Here is a 20,198-nt window from a genome sequence, read left to right as displayed (position 1 = left end):
CCGAATTCAACACGTTGTTGTTAACGCACGAAGCACTTCCAAGGAAATGGTTGCCTGTTTTTTGAAAAAACTGGACATGTCGCAACCAAACTAACAATGCTGAAGAGTGAATTCTGAGTGGTACACAACAATTTGTTTGCCATAGTTATCTTTTAAGAAATAAGAAAAGGCAACCGCCGAAGAAGGACCACTCTTCAGCATGACAATACGAGCTTCCACTCATGGACTGAAACAACTACAGTTTTGAGCCCTCAAAATATAGATTTGATTATTCATACAATGTATAATCCTGGCATTGAACTAACAGAACCGTATTCAGAGAACATGAAACTGCTTTGAAATGATGTTTACAGTAGAAATATTCGACACTTAAAAAGGAAGATAAATAGTTTGCGCTCACCTCTTATTTCCACTTCTGTAAAGGGTTTCTTTTTCACAGACTGCAAGTAAATAATTTAAAATATTAATTTATTACATTTAAAAACAAATATTATTGTATGTAAACTTCTTATTCTTTTTTATTCTTTCTTATTCGTATTTTATTCTCATAATACTAATATAATCATTACTGTTACGCTTACCTTTGTGGTACGTTTCCCCAGCAATGCTGTTCCCAGCATCTGAAAAAGGAAGAAATTATATATTTTAATAAAATAATTCTAAAACGGCAATTGAAGTTCCCTAACATTTCAAGGTGATAAATATCTTTGCAGAAATTTATTGCGGAATTTGTAATACAGAACTTTACAGAACGTGAATTTGGGTAATAAAGTTGAATGATTTGTAAAAGTTGTTCAGGCAAACAATATTGAACAAAAATAACATGACATCTGTCAAATAGGTTATTGAAGAAGTAACACTACTTGGATCACCCGTTACATGTATACAAGTAATACAAATATATTGAAGCCACAAAAGCTCTTCCATACCAAATACATGGTTTGTTCAGAAAGTACAGGGTGGGCCATATAAAATTTTAAATTTAAAAAGTCAATCAAAAAAAACGGCTTGATATTTTTCAAAGGTCTAACATTTATTTAAAAGATTTTTTATGAAATTTATTTATGTGTAGCGTTTGCTGTATGGCACGTAACGCCGTCCTGCTGGAACCAAATGTTGTCCAAGTCTTCCTCTTCAATTTGCTTGAAGAAAAATTCGGTTCACATTGCGCGATATCGCTCACCATTGATGGTTACGGCGTTTCCTTCTTCATTTTCGAAGAAAAATGGGCCGGCCAGACCAAAATCCGCACCATAGAGTGATTCGTGCTGGGTGCATTGGTTTCTCGACGACTATGTGCGGGTTTTCTGTGCCCCAAATGCGACAATTCTGCTTGTTAACGCAACCATCGAGGTGGAAATGAGCCTCGTCCAAAAAGATGATTTTTCGGTTTCACAGTTTGGGTTAAAGACCCACCACTTTGGAAAAAATTTTTCAATATTTCTCAGTTTCCTTCTAGTCGCTAACCCGTAAATTTTAGACTTTTTACTGAATATCTGTCACTTTCCGAATGGTATTTGACGTTTCCAATGTCGAAATATAGATAATTCAAATTTAAAATGTTAGATGGCCCACCCGTTAGTAGGGTTGATTTTCTTCCGCCGCGACGGTACTTCGGAGCGTGCGCGCACCGACTGTATTTGGTAAAGAGCGTTCGTCGCTAACGAACGAGCGGCTGTTCAGTACGCTGGTTGTACGCGATTAAATTCTATGTGAAGTCTGCGACAGGGACGTTTGATATCATCAAGCAGGCTTACCCAGATGTTGCTTTGGCAAGAAGTGGTGTGTTTCGGTGGCCCAGGCCTTTTTGGAGCAACTGGAAGAGGTAGCTGATGAATGAGTTAATCCAAAGTGAAAACGATGCTCATTGTCTTTTTTGACATCAAAGGCATCGTCCACCATGAATTTGTTCTTCCTGGACAAAGCGTCAACGCCAAGTTTTACGTGGAAGTCCTCAAGAGACTCAAGCGAAGGGTCAATCGGATCCGATAATACATCGCCGCCGATTGAAACACGACAACGCCCCGGCTCAGACCGCCTTTCTTGTGAACAGCTACCTAACCAAGGCCGGTATGCCAACGCTTCCGCAGCCGCCCTACAGCCCAGATGCGGCCCCGACGTCTTTTTATGTCCTTGCCTGAAAAGGCACCTCAACTCTGAAGGCTATTCCGGAGAATGCTTTTGTTGTCCCTTCAACGCTTGGATATCGCGCTAGCAGCGCTGCATCGACGCAGAAGAAGTGTATTTGGAAAGTTTTTAAAAAATTGTAACGATTAGTTCAATACATTTTTTCTATCTTTCTGAACATAAGCCGCATCACCTTCATCTCTTAACCATACATAGCCATACACATACATATATACATGTATCATAAATGTGTTTGAGCGTTACAAACAACAACAACCAGCAGGTGTCTCTGAGTCGCGAGATTGTACTCGTAAATAATCCTTAGTTATAGAGGTAATTGCAGAAAATTTTCTTTTCGATCTATTTATAATGTATAAATCATCTAAATAAATTTTAAAAGTGAATTTCATTAATCTGCAGCCTTATGCACTGGGTTTAACAAATATGCGAACTTTAGACAAATATATCGCATCATTAGTAGCGCATACGTACATACATGTATATGATTGAAACACTTGTGTTTATTGCAAAATACATTCGAAAATCTTTTAAAATCTTGTTTTGTAATTTTGGCTCAAAATTCTAAAAATTACTTTCAACATTTTTCAAATTCTTAAGCGAATTATAATATGCGAATCGTTGAGTAAACAATTTGTTAAGCAGCGTCCGCAATTTTTTACATTTGGCAGCCAAAAATGCCGAAAAGTTAATAATTTAATTTCGTCATTATTAGCCGTGGGAGTGAAATTTTGCTATTTCATTGTCATAGTCATGGCGTAGCACGCCTTAGAAGTCACGGGTTTTCAACATAATATATTATATTATTTTAAATATCTGCACATGCCTCTTTTTACTTACATACATACATATTAATATACAAAAAAACTATGCCATTGCTTAAGAAGAATCTGAATTACTTAAACAAATGCTTTCTGTATGAGTAAGGTAATACAGTCAAAAACCTGTAAAGTTGGACACCTTATAACTTGGACACTCGCCTCAATTGGACAGAAAGTTCTGTACCAAAAATAATATCGTTCAAAATATCCATATATTCACTGCTTAATTTGGACACTGTCTACCTTGGAAGTTGGACAAAATTTGTCTCAATTGTAGCAGAAAGCATTAAAATCCCTTTATATCTTGGACAATACATTTAATATGCATGCATATTTGTATGCTATTTACTTATGTACTATACCTATGTATATTACAACACACAAATGTACATAATTGTATTTCGGCATCAATGAAATTTTTCAAACGATATGTATCAAAATTTCCATGGATTAGCTATTGACACAATTATGCATATTTGATCTGTTGTTGCAATCATGTCAAAAAGAAAACACCCAGGAGTTATCTCTGAAAATTAAAAGTGAGATATTGAATGAGCCGGCTAATAAAAGCCTATCTATAAGGAAATTGGCAGAAAAATATGGAGTTTCCAAATCAACAATCGCTAATATTAAATATAAAAAGGAACATATACGTATTATAAAAGTATTACTGATTTTGAAAAAATAAATGAGGGAGTGAAATCGTTTTTTTTTGAAAATGCAGTCTGAAGAATATTCCGATCAGTGGCCCAATAATATTCAAGAAAAGGCTAAACTATTGGGCTTCTGAGTTACAAATAGAGAACTTTAGAGCAAGCAATGGGTGTTATAATCTTTCCACTTGAGATATAACATTAAATTTACAGCTTTAAGTTGGTGAAGGAGCGAATGTAGATCTTAAAGCTGCCTCAGTTTGGAAAAGAAAAAACTTCCTACTTTTCAAAAATTATTTACCTGAGAATCAGTTTTAATGCGAATGCACTGATTGTTTATCGTCAATTACCTACTCGAAGTCTCGTTGCAAAAGGCGCAGTTTGTAAAGGAGGTAAACTGGAAAAGAAAGACTGAGGCGTATTGTTTTTGGCTGGCACGCAGTACATAGAAAGTTAATGCCGTTGGTTATAGGTAACGCTGCGAAGCCGCGAGCATTTCACCGAAATAAAATCGCACTCAAAAATTTTATTGTGCATGGTTCACAATAAAAAGGCTTGGATGACAAGTGTAATTTTGCAGTATTAGCTTAGTTCTATCAATGACCAAATGATGAAGAAGCAAAATAGAAAAAATTATTTTGTTCATTGACAACGCTACAAGCCACAGTTTAATAAATGAATATTCAAATGTGTTTGTAAAATTTTTGCCACCAAACCTAACGGCAGAAATACAACCTCTCGACCAAGGAATTATTCAAATGTAAAAACAAAATATAGATCAAAAAACGATGCAGATTTTTCTAAAACATAAGTTGTACATATTTGTATATCCGTATTCTAAATGTGATAATTTTTGTTTTTCTATTACACACTTATCTATTGAAAATGTACGTTTTTTTTTAACTATTTTTTAAAATAAATGCCAGTCCTAAATAAAAAAGAAAATCATTTCTTATAACATGGACACTCGCATAAGTTGGACAAAAATGTGATGAACCGCAGGCGTCCACGATAGACAGGTTTTACTGTATATAGTCCTAATGTGGACAGATCTTGCGTTTCACTGTGCACGTAATCGAATCTATCATTTGGCATTTTTTGTTTGTAGAGCCTTACTTGTAAGAGGTTAAGGTCAGTCCTCGAGCTCCCATAAAAGGCAATTATACTGTCAATCAATTAAAAGAAAATCGAGTTTCTTTTCAGTTTTTATTAGACTTCAAGAGGAGCACTATTCGGGGGATGTTAATTAAAGGAACTGGTCATATCCAATACAAAATACATATACAGAAGAAGAGCTAGTTTGCCTTTCAGGTCTATGAGGCTTGTGTTATATGGGATCTACGATGAAATGGAACCCATGGAGTTTTCACCGTTTATTCATTGTAAGGAAGGATTGTATAGGATTCCCGAACTTCTGAACTTCTCTGAAAGATTGACCGATTTTTTCTTGTATAAAGTCAACTATATATAAGCACTGTGTATTGAGTATCTAGGGGCTTGAACAGTTTTGGTTGGAATTTTACAATTTTTGGCCATTATATTAATGCTTCTTGATTTGAAAACTCGATATGAAAGAATCAGATGGAATTTAAAATTGTGTTATATGGGTTGCAATCGTGGTTGTAGTCCGATTCGCCAGACTTTTCGGTAGCTCGATCCGAACAATCTCTTCGTGATTATACCGTTGTTTCGGACAAAAAATAATATTCGATCGATAAAATCTAATTTCAAAGATATCTCATCAAATAGAAAAGTTTTTTTTCTTATCTTAGACTGGATTTTGATCGATCAAATTGAATGATTGTATGAACTACTATATGTTCAAGGGATTCAATGTCGGCGGTTTCAGCAAATTTCAGATCGTTATCTCAAAAACTGATGGACTCGTATATACAGATATAGAGGCAGACGAACATGGTCGTTATACTGAACACTTACATATATTTTATGGGGTTTCCGATATTTCCTGCTGGATCTTACAAGCTTCGTGGCAAACTTAATTATCCCTGTTCAGGTCATAAAACAGTTTTAATGATAACAACCAAATAATAAGGAGCTTACTAGAAACGGTTGCTGTGAAGCTAAAATCAAAACTTCAGTTAGTTATGTGCGATATCGATTTTCCAGTATCAAGATCGCCGGATTCTTAAAATACAATTTCGAGAAAACGTTCTTATAGTTTTTATCGGATTAACTGCGCTGCCACATTTTAATTCATTATACAAATGCGATTGTACATTGGGTATAAGCAGATTCAATTTGTTTAAGCGCAAAATTAGCATTTCATATTCTGCTCGTGTATTTATATTTAGCGAAATTATTTTTACTTTTGAGCATTTTAAATATTTTTATTTGAAATTTCTCTAGTAAACATTTGAGATTTTGACTAATTGCGGGTTTAAGATTTTTGTCTCGTCTCTTAATAAATTAATTGGCAGGAAAACAATAGAATAATTTATTTTAGTTAGCTAAATTGCATGTATACGTACATACTAATACACTATTTGTCGTATAATTAAATTTTTTTCTGAAAACTGTTACGGTCAAGTAAGTCGAGTTGTTGACAATTATTTGCATACTCATATAATAGGTTTACTTCGCACCTCATATTCGTATATAACTCTGGTCTAGCGAAGGTCTATAAAATATTGCTAGTCGAAAAAGTCTTTTCGTATTTTGTCAATAGATGTCGTTGCAGTCGTATAATTATATTCGTTATACTTTGAAATTTTTGTATACGAATGCCACGCAAGCCATCAATGAAACTTGTGAAGTTTACGAAGACGATGCTGTATCAATTCGTGTAGCACAACAATGGTTCGCTCGCTTCGGTTCTAGAAATTTCGAAACTTCGATTTACACTGATGGAATACTAACATAGACATTAGTCTCTAGGGGAAAATGGCACAAAGTGCTCGACCAAAATGGTACAAAACGCAATTATTAGAAGAAACTCGGCCCAGAGTTTATCAAGGTGTTATTCGTTTCATGAAACAATCGAAATTATTTTCGATTATATCTATTTCATACTACTCGCGATTTACGGTATCTGTGTATATATTTTGTGTGTTTGTTTGTACGTATAAAATGTTGTTGGCGCTGAAAAAGGAAGACTGTTTGTTGCATTTGTAAACATCGAAAACACGAAAATTTCAATTTCGTCTACAACGGCGATAAAAACAATTTATACAAGACGCTCATAAAACTGTACATGCTACAAATGAGCTAATCAAATGTTTTGATTTATTAACAAGCGAAGTTAAAAGCTCTTTTGGCACCTTGACATAGACAAGTGACTGACTAGGTAGACTGTGTGTTGTTCTCTAACGCTGCAAGCGTCCAACCACTCATGCTTGAGCGAATAAATTTCAATAAATTTTCAAATAAACGCGCTGAATTCTAATTTTTTTCTACATTTTATTCGACATTAAATCATATATACTCAAATAAAGCGTAAATAAATTAATAACTCATAAAAACATTTTAAATCGCATTTCGCGTCGCGTGTGAAGAATAGAAAATAACTGAATTTGCTTGTGTTGTGACGCAGTATTTTAAAATTATAAAACTTAATTTTATTTTATTTTTTTTGTATTTTATATTGTATTTTGGCATGGATAATAAAGTGATCGAGCAGCAAAAATAGCTAAAACAAAAAATTAAATGAAATTAAATTAAATAAAACAGAAGGTAAAAGAAATTTAAGAACTTTTTGTGTGAAATGTAAACAAAAATGTATAATTTTTTTTGTTGCTAAATCTGTAATTATAAAATTCTCTTTGCGCTTGTTTTTTAGTAAAAACAGTAAAAAAAAGCATAATTTTGGCAAAAACTCAAAAGCTCTAAAACATAATATTTGTTTACCTTGAAAATATAAACAATATAAACAAAATTCGTCAACGGTTTTGCAAACGAAGGCAATTCGATGCATTCATGCGTGAAAAGTCATTTTCTTTTTATAAAAATATCCTGAGCTAGTAAAAAACTTGTTGATAAAGTATGGCATCACTAATTTAGAAGCTTTCCGAAGTAAATAACAAAACTAACAAGTGTACTATAATACGATGCTTACATTGTGACAAAAAAGCAGCCGAAATTTGTACTTAAGTTCCCCGAGTAAATGATATTTAAAAAAATATATTTTGCTAATTTGTAGGACTGATTTGTAGGACTTACTATGCCAAATATGAGCGCTGTCTGTTAACCACTTTTTTGCAGTAGTTGCTTAAGTCGGTTCACTTCAGTAGTGTGTTGGGATTTTTAAATATATATTAATTATGGATACAAATATCGAACAAAGAAATTGTATGTCTAAATTTCGTGTACGGAATGGTTGCGAATGTTAGAAAAGTCTTACGGTGATTATTTTTTATCAAAAACACAAGCCTACGAGTCATGCAAAGCTTGCAAAGACGGCCGAGAGATCGGTGAAACACCTTTGACCTCTTCAAAAAAGTCAGGAAAGTGTGAGAGAGCGGACAAGAGAGTTCGGAATGTCTCGCGAGCCCGTTGGAAAGATTTTGGTGAATGTTTTGGGTATGAAATGCATTCTTACTTGACTCGTCTCAATAAAACTGAATTTTTTCAAAAACTACCGTAAACAAGTCTCTTTGGATATTCTTGATCGTCCGGTTTCTAATGCCACATTCATGGAGAGTATTATAACTGCCAATGAGACATGAATTTATAAGTTTGGAATGCAAACGAGTCAACAATCATCAGAATGAAAAGAAAAAACACGCCCAAGCCAATACCACTTGCTGAGACAAGTTAACGTTTAGGCAAATATGTGATTTAACTATACCCCTACTCTATCGATTTCTGTAGTCTTGGTCTCCTGAAACCCTACGAATTTAGTCATGATAACCGCTGAAAATTTATTTCACTTCGTCCCCCTATTACTTCTACTATTGTTTTAACAGAAAGCTTAAATATTCCAATTATTAAACTAGTAACATATTTTTTTAATGACCAATGCTTGCAACAGGGAATGCTATTTCTACACCTACATGGAGTTTTCTGCCTTTATCTCACGAATATTTTGCTGTATTTAACTTAATTGATTGTCCTTTGAGGCAACTCTAAAAATTGTCGGGCAGCATTTTCAATTTTCGATCCTCTCTGAGATAGACAACAATGGACTTACTGTCAATGCCTGGGTGAAAATTTAGTAACGCTTTCATTAGGTAATCTTAGAACTTAATACATGTAAACATAGACTGGTGTGTTTATACAGGTCTATGAACAAGTATTTTTTTATAAAAAATATGTGACTAAACGAAGTCCACGCGCTTTAATTATATATCACCTAATATTTAAATTTAGAACAATATAGTGATCGTATATAAGGCATTAACATGCAAGTGTTATATGTTTACTGTAACATTTGCAAACTCCACACATACATGCTAATTGAATTTCTATTTAACAAAAATAAACAATAATATTTTGTCTTAATCGTGATTATTAATAAATCGCTTTGAAATTTCCAAATCATATTAGGCCTTCGGATTATTCGATTTAATGTGTTAATTTGTTAATTAGATATTTAGATAAGGTGATGCGCCAAGTCATTAGTAGTACATGTCTGAATATACATATGTACATATTTATGCACGTTTGACTCATATGCGGCTATTGTTGCTTATTTATGCCAATATGTAAAGTAAACAGACATTGTGGCCATGAACGTGTGAAATGAACACGATTGAGTGTGTTTTGAATTTCAATATCGCTATGATTGTGTCGGCATTGTCTATAAAGCGGTAAGTGTATTTACAAATTGATTTTAAATGTTATTATTTATATATTTTTTATGTTTTTTCTTCGAATTGTTTTGGTTTTCATTCTTCATGAGAATTTCCTTCAACAATGACGTCACTGAATTCAAAGTATTCTAATGTAGTAAACAGTTATAAGAGAGGCTTAGCAACATAAGGGTACGATTGAAGTGCTTACATATTATGTCAAACTCTAAAATAACGCGAATAATTAGGAAAGAGCGAATAACCATCAGAACTGCGTCAGAGTATTATAAGTTCCTTTCATCCATCAGTACAAAAAGTTTTATCTGTGCAACTTCCGAAATATCGTCAAGAAACCATTGACCGATGATTGCGATCCTTTCTCTATACAGAACTTTATATTACCATAGAGGATGTTCTATAGTGTCTCCTTCTGTTCTTCCTCATATCAGCTTCAAGATTTGTCATTATACGGCGTTCCTAGTCTGCCCGCCAATTATACAGTGAACTGTTAGTACTCCTACTAGAGTTCTTATATCATTCCTTTTGTATTTTTACAGTCGGCATGTGCGAACCATTCATGTTATGTTTGTCTTTCTGTTGAAGAAGTTAGGTATTACCGCCATCGAGACACCGCTATGTTTACAACAAGTTTGTTGATAATAAATATATCAATAAATAGCCAGAGGCATATAAATTTCCTGTAAACCGTGGTCTAAATGCAAAGTGATGCCTGTTCTGGCTAGTTCATCTGCTTCACATTTACCAGGAATATCATTGCACGTTTATCGTAGAGTAGAATGTTAGAACCACTAAGAGATCAAGGCACTCATTTACTATCCTTGACTAAGCTCTAAGAAACTTTAGTGATTTTAAAGCGGCTTGGCTATCTATATATTTTTTGTTGTGAACGCACTTTTCAGAACAAGAAGACATTCTTTAATTGCCATGATCTCTAGCATCTGGTATCTAATTTTTTTAGAAACTTCTCAATCGATTTTCTAGTTTAAACTGATTCGTATAGGCGCTTATCGCTGCACTCCTGTCCATCTCGCCCTCGTCCAACTCTTGTCTGGAAAGAAAGGCAATATTGAGGAACGAGTTTAAGTTCAATTTTGTAAGATTACGACAATCCTTGGTAATGGGTAGAAAAAAAAACATACCTTTTTTAATACCCTTTATTCGACAGATTACGCGTGAGTCGCGTCAAGCTTCATTCGTTCAACTTTATTAAGAAAATTCACGTTCTGCAAAGAATATGCTTCCGACCGAATAGACGTCGTCCAGCATGCAGTGAAGGTAAAATAGTAGCCGTAGTTGAGAGTGTACACGAAGATCATGAATAATCAATTCGGCGACGTTCGCAACGGACGTATGGAATGACTTGGCGTATTTTACGTCGAGATTTTAAATTGAAAGCGTACAAAATACAGCTTGCCAAATTTTTTTCAGCAATGAGAGCTCTGAAGGGTATGTAAAGAAGCAAAATTGACTCATTTGGGACGAAGAGTAACCTGCAGAGATTTAAGAGCTCCCATTTTTTCCAGAAAAAAACAACGGTTTTGTGTGGTTTCTGAAGTGATGAAAACATCGATTCATATTTCTTCAAAAGTGATGCTGGTGAGAACGTAACCGTCAATGGCGACCGTTATCGCGCCATGACAACCGACTATTTGATGCCTGAAATTGAAGTTCGTGATCTCGACGACATTTGGTTTCAACAAGACTTCCCACACATAGCATCAATCAATGGATTTGTTGAGAGAATACTTCGGTGAGCAGATAATTTCACGTTTTGGGCCGCTCAATTGACTACCAAGATCTTATGATGTCACACCGTTAGACTTTTCCCTGAGGGGATATGTAAAGTCTCAAGTCTATGCCGACAAACCCACTTCAATTCAGGCCTTTCAGCAAAACATCACGCGTGTCATACGCCAGTTACCAGTCGAAATGCTCGAATCATCGAAAATTAGACTCAACGAATGGACCATATGAGACATGGCCGTGGTCAGCATTTGAGAAATAAATGACAAAGAATGTTCTTTCGAATGATAACAAACATTAAATTTCTGTGTTTTTCTTTAAAAAGTTGGGAATCTCAAATTGTATTATGTCATCTTCTGGTATGCCATACTAGCTGCCGTTTGTATGTTTTCCATACGCCTTACGGCGTATTTATTTTCGAGTATTGGCTTAAGCTTAAAAATATAGACCTTCCATATAAAATAATAGGTCATCGATCGAAAAAAAACGTATAGTTCCAACTCCGTGACTCTTAACGTTTTTCCCGTGGTATTCGATGCAACTCCATTTTTAGACTAAACAAGATTGAGTGATATTGAATTGAACACTGGATACAGTTTTTTTTTCAAAACAAAGACTTCGGTTAGAATTTGGGGTTAATATCATTCCGGCAGCAAAAAAAACTCTAACTTTTATTTGTTTACTCATTAAACATTGTGGAAACGTTTTTATATTTGCGTAAGAACTGCAATTTTGAAGGCTAGATGGTAAAAAGCAATGTCTAAAATAGCAATGCGAAATTAACAATTTTAAAATGTGTGAAAAGGCAGAAATAAAGAGTAAGTAAGCACATTAAGCCGTTTCGAATTTAAGTAAATAACTAAAAACCATTTGATTTAACTTTGAATTAGCACGAACAAAGTTTTCAGTTTGGCTGACACATAAAACTTGTGTATGTATGTACATATGTCTGTAAAAATATTCTGTGAATGATATAGATTTATTTATGTATGCTTTCATACATTATCGTATGTAACGGGTGATTTTTTTGAGGTTAGGATTTTCATGCATTAGTATTTGACAGATCACGTGGGATTTCAGACATGGTGTCAAAGAGAAAGATGCTCAGTATGCTTTGACATTTCATCATGAATAGACTTACTAACGAGCAACGCTTGCAAATCATTGAATTTTTCTTACCAAAATCAGTGTTCGGTTCGAAATGTGTTTCGCGCTTTAATTTTGTTCAGCGATGAGGCTCATTTCTGGTTGAATGGCTACGTAAATAAGCAAAATTGCCGCATTTGGGGTGAAGAGCAACCAGAAGCCGTTCAAGAACTGCCCATGCATCCCGAAAAAATGCACTGTTTGGTGTGGTTTGTACGCTGGTGGAATCATTGGACCGTATTTTTTCAAAGATGCTGTTGGACGCAACGTTACGGTGAATGGCGATCGCTATCGTTCGATGCTAACAAACTTTTTGTTGCCAAAAATGGAAGAACTGAACTTGGTTGACATGTGGTTTCAACAAGATGGCGCTACATGCCACACAGCTCGCGATTCTATGGCCATTTTGAGGGAAAAACTTCGGACAACAATTCATCTCAAGAAATGGACCCGTAAGTTGGCCACCAAGATCATGCGATTTAACGCCTTTAGACTATTTTTTGTGGGGCTACGTCAAGTCTAAAGTCTACAGAAATAAGCCAGCAACTATTCCAGCTTTGGAAGACAACATTTCCGAAGAAATTCGGGCTATTCCGGCCGAAATGCTCGAAAAAGTTGCCCAAAATTGGACTTTCCGAATGGACCACCTAAGACGCAGCCGCGGTCAACATTTAAATGAAATTATCTTCAAAAAGTAAATGTCATGAACCAATCTAACGTTTCAAATAAAGAACCGATGAGATTTTTCTTTTTAAAAAGTTATCAAGCTCTTAAAAAATCACCCTTTATAAGAGATCAAAGAATTCTATTTGATAGAAGGGAAAATTGTTTTTTGTACAAATGACTTAGTATAGTAAATCAATTGATCGCAATATTGGCCAAACATAAGGAAAAACAAATAAAGCGCCAAGATATGAAGTATTTCGGTGCAGTTGCAATCCATATGCATAAATAGCAAAATCTTTACAAATATTTTCCCTGTAAATTTTGTACTCTTGCAACTTACAAGAATCAAAGCCAGGGAATTAACTGAAGGTGAAAGAGGTCAACCAGAGCATCGGAATCTAAGTAAGCAGCATAAACTAACCGATATATTCGACATAAGGCTTGTTTGATAAACGAAAATCATTACATGTAATATATGGCAGTTGGTGTAGCATTGACGCGCTTTTATATATTTTTGCCAATACCACATACTATTAAAATGCTCCCAGAGATTCATTAACGTGCCTCACATATCATCTATCACCAAACATATGAAATAATGTCAGCCGGATATTCGAAAATCCTGATATCAGTTTTATGGAGGCTAGGTAAAGTTTTCGCTAAAATTCATCAATTTTAAACGCAAAGATTCACACTGGTATAAGTGAAACATGCTCTCTCATTTTCATTGAGATAACTCACATATTGGCCGATAAATGCGCTATAAAGACACCCGGATTGTCTCAGAATTTCAAATGTATATCCTATTCTTTGACCGATATTTTCGGTGAGAAGTCAACTATAGGTACTGAGGTCCAAATATTCGCTATTATTTTGTGCTTCCTTTTTGCTTTGCATTCAGGACTACGCTCCCTAAAAGACATTTATAGCTGGCGCCAGAGTAGAATTTTTGTCCGAAATATATCATAGCTTTGATGGACAAAGCCGTACTAATTTTTATTATCCAAGGTTTTCAAGAACTCTGATAGACTGGACTAAAATTATTAGCAGAAAACTATGTCGCGTATTCCTAGTTCGATTATAAGACGGTAATATTTATTTTTGTGAAAGTAAAACTTTTCATTTTTGAAAAATGTTTGAAGAAGAATGTTACAATGATCAAGCTATTGATATGCTTTATACTAGAGCAGGAATCGCTCCGATCAATTAGGACTGCACATCCACGAGTAAACGAAGTATAATGCATTTGGTAAATGGTACGCCTTGGGCTTACGTGTACGAGTATTACGTTCAAAAACGAACCAACAATCGATTATTCCGAGTATCAACCAGTAAAAAGGTTTTAATTCCACTTTAAAACTATGATACACTACCTACCCTAAAATAGAACCAAATTGTCTTCGATAAAGGCAAAAACGCAAGCCAGGCGGCTAATAAGGTGTGCATAATTCATAGATCTTATGTTATATTGTAACAATCTCTACGCGGTTTCGATAGCTCTGAACTCGCAGCACAAGGGATTAAAACAACGATACCGGCAACAATTCAACCGTCTAAATGAAGCAATCGCTCCGAAACGGCCAGCTTTGGTCAAAAGTAGAATGTAGAATGTAGTTCATGTGGACAATATCACACCGAACATAACGATAGTGACTCGCAGAAGATCCGTGAACTTGTTTAGAATGCTTTTATGAATCCAACTTATAGTCCGGATCTGGCACCAACTGTTACAGTCTTTGGCGAATGATTTTGTTGGTGGAATCTTTCGAAGTTTTTGCTCGTTCAATCGTTCTGGATGTACATATATCAGCTTTAAGCTATAGTGCACCGATCTAAACCCTATTTCCTTAAACAATAACCCATGTCAAATTTCGTGAATATATCTCTTCAAATGAAACGGTTTTCCATATACAAATTTGATTTCGATCAAAAACTACGGAATGATAGTGAAATACTTAATAATTTCGGGGCACAAAATCTTCAATCTCAATTAAGTAGTACAGTTTGTATGGAATGCTATAGTGTTCCGATATCAGCGGTTCTTACAAATGAGCAGATTCTTAGGAAGAGAAGAATGTTTGCAAAATTTCAGATCGATCAAATTTCAGACATCAACTCTTCACGTCGCTCATTTATACAAGTATATTTAGGTATTTTATATGGTCGACGTTTCCTTCTCTAGTTACAAACTAATTCGCAAACACTTACACCTTGTTGAGGCTATAATAAATGTGTGGACTTTCTTACCTTCAATTGCTGCCGTAGGCCACTCATTGGGCTCATTCAATTTCAGTTTGCTCTTGTCTAATTCTTTAAAGGTTTTTTTTATACTTAAGTGATATTTTGTTTGATTACAATTTTTGGAATTTTTTTTTATTTAGTTTTTATTTATATATATAAAATATGAATTATATTTAATTGGCTTGTACTTTCAAATACACAGATGTTAATATATATATGAAGCACTTATTTAGTTGGACTTTTGTACAGAAAATTTTCTAATATTCTTATGTTTAGTAAGAATTCAATATTTTACACTTTTATATACGAGTATTACGATTTTAGGATTGTATATATAACTTTAAATATAACTCATTTGCACCATTAGCAATAGAATTGCACATAAAACAAATTACACTCTCGTGCAGAGCTCATTATATTTCAATATACAAATGTTTAGAAATGATATATTTTATTGAAACGATGTCGATATATGTTGGTGAGTATGTATATGAGGAGTGCAGTTTTTCAACTGCCCAAATGTTTTGACGCGAACGCGCACATTTTCACAAACTAAATGACTTCAACGACTGAGGAGCAGTTCTTAGACTGACGTCTATGCAAGTTTGAGGAAAGTATATAAAAAACGCATGGCGAAATGTGCGCCGCCGATCACGATTTTCCTATAAAACTGTCACACTTTGGCGCTTTAAGCCGCTAACAAACTAATGCCGACACAGAACACCGCACTGCGGAAAAAAGAAAAACACAAGAAATTCAACGTATAACGAAAGAAAATAATATAATTTTCGAAATTAGCGCAATTCTGTACGAAATACACACACACACACGACGATTGTGAAGATAAATCACCGAATGGACTTGACGAAATATTCTCACTCAATAGACTAAGTGTGCACCGAAAATACGCGCTATATTTTTCGAATGCTAACCGTTTCGCAGCGGATTTTGAAATAAGATTGGAAATTGTACGGCGAATAATGATCACCAGCAGCACTACGGTGACGGCAAAGCCAAACAAATAGCGTCAACAAAAGGCAGCGGCTGAAAATGGCAAATGCTAGGTGTATAGATTGAGATCGCCCCTTGTCGGAATACAAACAAAAGCACAATGTGATGGCGAAGTCGAAAATGAGTCGGAAACAAAAATGAAAAGTCAAACATATATGAACCAAAAACCAAATTTACACCGTGCAAAAGGGAAAAAAAACAATACAAAATTGTATTAAAAGGCACTGAATAATAATCTACAAAACATATGGTAATTCACTATGCCCTCAATTCACTGCGAAGACATAATGAGCTAACAATTATATACGTATGTTATGTACATACATATGTCTGTATATATTGTTTTAAAATATGTGAGTATAAATATTTTACTAGTAATAGAACTGTTCTACTTATTTGGAGATTTTGAAGTTCTAAGTAATTTTAATTGATTTTATATATTGGTAAATACTTTGCGATCAACATTGGTAGTCCCAAGCGTAGCCTATACGATGGTCTGCACAGGAGCATGGTAAGGAAGATCACAATGCAATAGAACGATCAACCTGGATGAAAAACTACAAAAGTAGATCTGAAAAACTGAACTGCGGTAGAACTGAAACCCACAAAGTTTCTGCTGGGACTCGAAAGAAGGGTCTGTAGAAACATAACCGGTTCAAAACTGCAAAAGTCATATTTAAAGCGGTAGAACTGAAACACGCAAAGCTCCTACTGGGACTAGATAGAAGGGTCTGTAGGAACATAATTGGATTACTCACTGGCCAGTCTGGTGGCGCCACTTATCTGAAGAATGTGAAGTGTCTGTACGCCTCAAGCATAGGCATTATAAAGCATGACTACTCATCATATACTACGTAATGGCACTCCATCCGGTATCGCTGAGAACCAAAACTGGGTTGTGCATAGTCCTGGTTAGTTAATGACTAGCCTAGCCTAAACTATATATTTTAATACTTTCAAGTAAGTACTCATAAGATGTTAACGCTTTTTGATACTCGATATTAACATAAGCATTGGAAAAACGAAAGTGATTGCAAAAACAAAAGCTTCAAAAAACATAAAGTTTATAATTTGAATAAACTAGACCATCAAAAGTGATCTACATTTTGAAAATATTGATAAATGGTGTACATCCCCCCGTTGACGAGGACAACTTTCATCATTCTTTCTTTAAACATTTTTTAAGTTTTCTTTTACTTAATACCTTTTTTTAAATTTGGACCATGTACATATAAAGTTTCACGCAAGCGAAGAAAGCACCATTCACTTGGGAGTAGACAGAAACGATTCTTTTACATATGGCTCAAGCAGTTCACGACTTTCTGCTTTAGGCCAAGTATCCTCTGGGTAGCCAAAAAACTATCCGTTTGAAGGCGAGCTAAAGTGAGAAAGCAAGTCAGGGTTGTGCGCTGGGTTTGGAATCCGTCACGTAAAACAAAGAAAAAGAAGAAAACAGTCTCGAATAAATGACCCCTCTTTTGATGACGATCCCTGCAAACGTGTTAAGGATTTTCATTTAAAGGCATGCACCTAAAATGTCCGGCCCTTAATTGGAAAGTTTCCGCTTCCCAGCTAGTTGATGTCTTCGTGAGACTAAATGCTGACATCACCGCCGTCCAAGAAATGCGAAGGATGGGACAATGACTGAATCGAGTAAGTCCTTGTGGCATTTACTACATTGGCCATATAAAGGATTGGTGGGAGAGAGGCTCCGTAACCGAGTACTGGCATTCACCCTGATGATCACAATCACAAGTGGTATGTAAGGCAAACATTTTTATACGAAGTTTTCTCAACAACGCAAGTAAAGTTTGAAGAAACTTTCTATTAATTTTTTAGTATATGTAACATACTTGTATTGTGAATACCCGTACTAATTGCATTTTCAAATTAAGTTTCATAATTGAAAGTACTAATCGATCAAATACAATATAAATATGTCTGTATGTATCTAAGTAAGCACATATGTGGAAAGAATAAATATTGGAAGATGCATAAATGAGAAAAACAAAGAGCCAAAAGTAATTTGAGCGAATCGATACAGTGTTGTCGCAGCAAAATTTTTCACCAAAGAAAAAATGTTTAGTGAGGAGTTTTACCTAACTTCTGAAATAAAATTTAACAGTTCTAATAGTTTATAAGAGTTCTTTAAGCTTAAATAAAAGGAAATAGGTTATAAAGTGAGCAGCTCTGTTGGTAAACGAGGACGAAACGAAATGTATATCAGTACAGACACGGTTAATTTCCATGTTACGCTTTCATTTCCGCGTCATTGTCGACAGGTAACATATGTCGAAGCTTGAAAGTTGTATAAAAATTTTTCTCTCTTGAAAAAAGCTTAGGAAATCTGATAAGCCATGAGTTTTTACGTATTGTAGTAAAGTAAATCATAGATAGATGGAAATAAATTTAAACATATACCGAGACCTAAGGTCTATTGTGCTCAACGAATCACATACTGGATGATAAGTCCAACATCCTGCCATGTGATCCATTTTCGGATACATTGATCCATGGACCTTTATTCTGCGACTGCTGTGCAGTCTAGCAACAGATGCTCCGGAATTTGCGGCCCATGTTGCAGAACTGGCAGTTTTCACATAAGATTATACGCATGTTGAATAGGTGCTTTCTGAGCCCACAGTGCCCAGCCACAAGTAGCCGAATTGTCCCTCGGGAGTTTGATTACGTTTTTAAGCCTGCAAAGAGCAACCGCTTTCAGATATGAGGAGCAACCGCAAAAATGCGCTAGCTTGTCAACTAGTTCATTTCCGGCTACACGCTTATGACCAGGCCCCCAGATGAGGTGCACTTAGTTGTGAACTGAAGCACTATTCAGCAAATCATAGTCTTTTCTGGGCAAAATTTATACTAACTCTCGAAAATATCGACTGAATAGATGCAGAATCCACAACTCTGAAAGTATTCAGTAAGAAACTATATCACCATATCACAGATAAAGAAAGAACGTTTGTATGTTGGAAATAAGTAGTAAAGGAATACACGTCGCTCTCTTGTCAAACTCCCGGTAGTCTCGACTTAAATAGTTCGCAAAAGACTAATTAAAGGACGAGCATGCTGACTAACCAGAAATGCAACAAGTGGAATTGAATTCATCAGGATGGCCGATCGAGAATTTTAGTCGAAAATATTGATCGAGTTTAGTACAAAAAACGAGTTTTGTATAGAAATTCTCTACATATGTATTTTAATTTCATAAAAGGTGACGACACTGTTCAAAAAGCCGGCAAAAACAAATTAAGCTAATATTTTCTTTCGTACGACTGCATGGGTATTTCAAACACACCTACAAGTAATAACAGCAAATAGTAAGTATGTATAAGCAAAGTACTGTGCAATAATTGAGTGCTTGAGAGTAATTTTATTTTCACTTCGTATGTGTATCATTTGAAAAAGGAAAAATAAATTTATGTTTACTATACAGCAAGTGTTAGAGAAAACACTATTTTCTCGCTTCGCTGAGAATTTTCACCGTTGAGTAAAGAAAGAAAAACGCCAGCGGTGCTGATGTTTTCATGTGTGCTCATGCGAACTTTAGGCGGAAATTGGCGATGAATGTTAACTGATCGAAATTCTAACATCAATATGTATACATACATACTATGTATGTCTATAAATGCGTGTGTGTATATACATATGTATATAATTAGACATTAGAGAAAACATTACGCGATATATGTACATAAATATTGGTGTGTATTTTTGTATATTCGTGTTCAGTTTGCAACGCATCAATGCAGATGACGATCCCTCCAGATTTTGTTTGTTTCATCATTCACCGATTTACATACAGACACACATTTTGTGAAGCATTAAACACACGTAATGTATTTATTCATTAAATTTATACCCATTTTGTCGTTTATATTGTAATAATGTGTTAATTTTTTGTTAATCTTTTCAAGGAAAATTAATGGTTTCGTCGTCGAAAATGCTTTTTAAATAGATCAATATATATGTAGATCTGAAGGTGGGTGTGCAAG

At 34.9% G+C, this 20,198-nt stretch overlaps 1 protein-coding gene across 2 annotated transcripts in view; it reads right to left on the bottom strand.

The window, feature by feature from the left end:
• LOC105225287 (calcium-binding protein E63-1) overlaps positions 1-20,198 on the bottom strand; it is a 141,213-nt gene that overhangs the window by 98,837 nt on the left and 22,178 nt on the right. Inside the window, exons 1-3 of one of the 2 annotated variants that reach the window (XM_049458943.1) lie at positions 15,190-15,321; positions 582-620; positions 401-440 (exon numbers count right to left, since the gene is read on the bottom strand). In XM_049458943.1, the coding sequence (XP_049314900.1) occupies positions 401-440; positions 582-620; positions 15,190-15,225 (115 nt within the window). In that variant the 5' untranslated portion in view covers positions 15,226-15,321. Of the gene's footprint in view, positions 1-400; positions 441-581; positions 621-15,189; positions 15,322-20,198 lie in introns of those variants that run through there. The other variant, XM_049458944.1, reaches the window with a different exon arrangement.

This window comes from Bactrocera dorsalis, chromosome 5, assembly GCF_023373825.1.
Source record: "Bactrocera dorsalis isolate Fly_Bdor chromosome 5, ASM2337382v1, whole genome shotgun sequence".
NCBI lineage: Eukaryota > Metazoa > Arthropoda > Insecta > Diptera > Tephritidae > Bactrocera > Bactrocera dorsalis.
The sequence above is the reverse complement of the archived record's forward strand: the minus strand, read 5'-3'. Positions and strand labels throughout refer to the sequence as shown.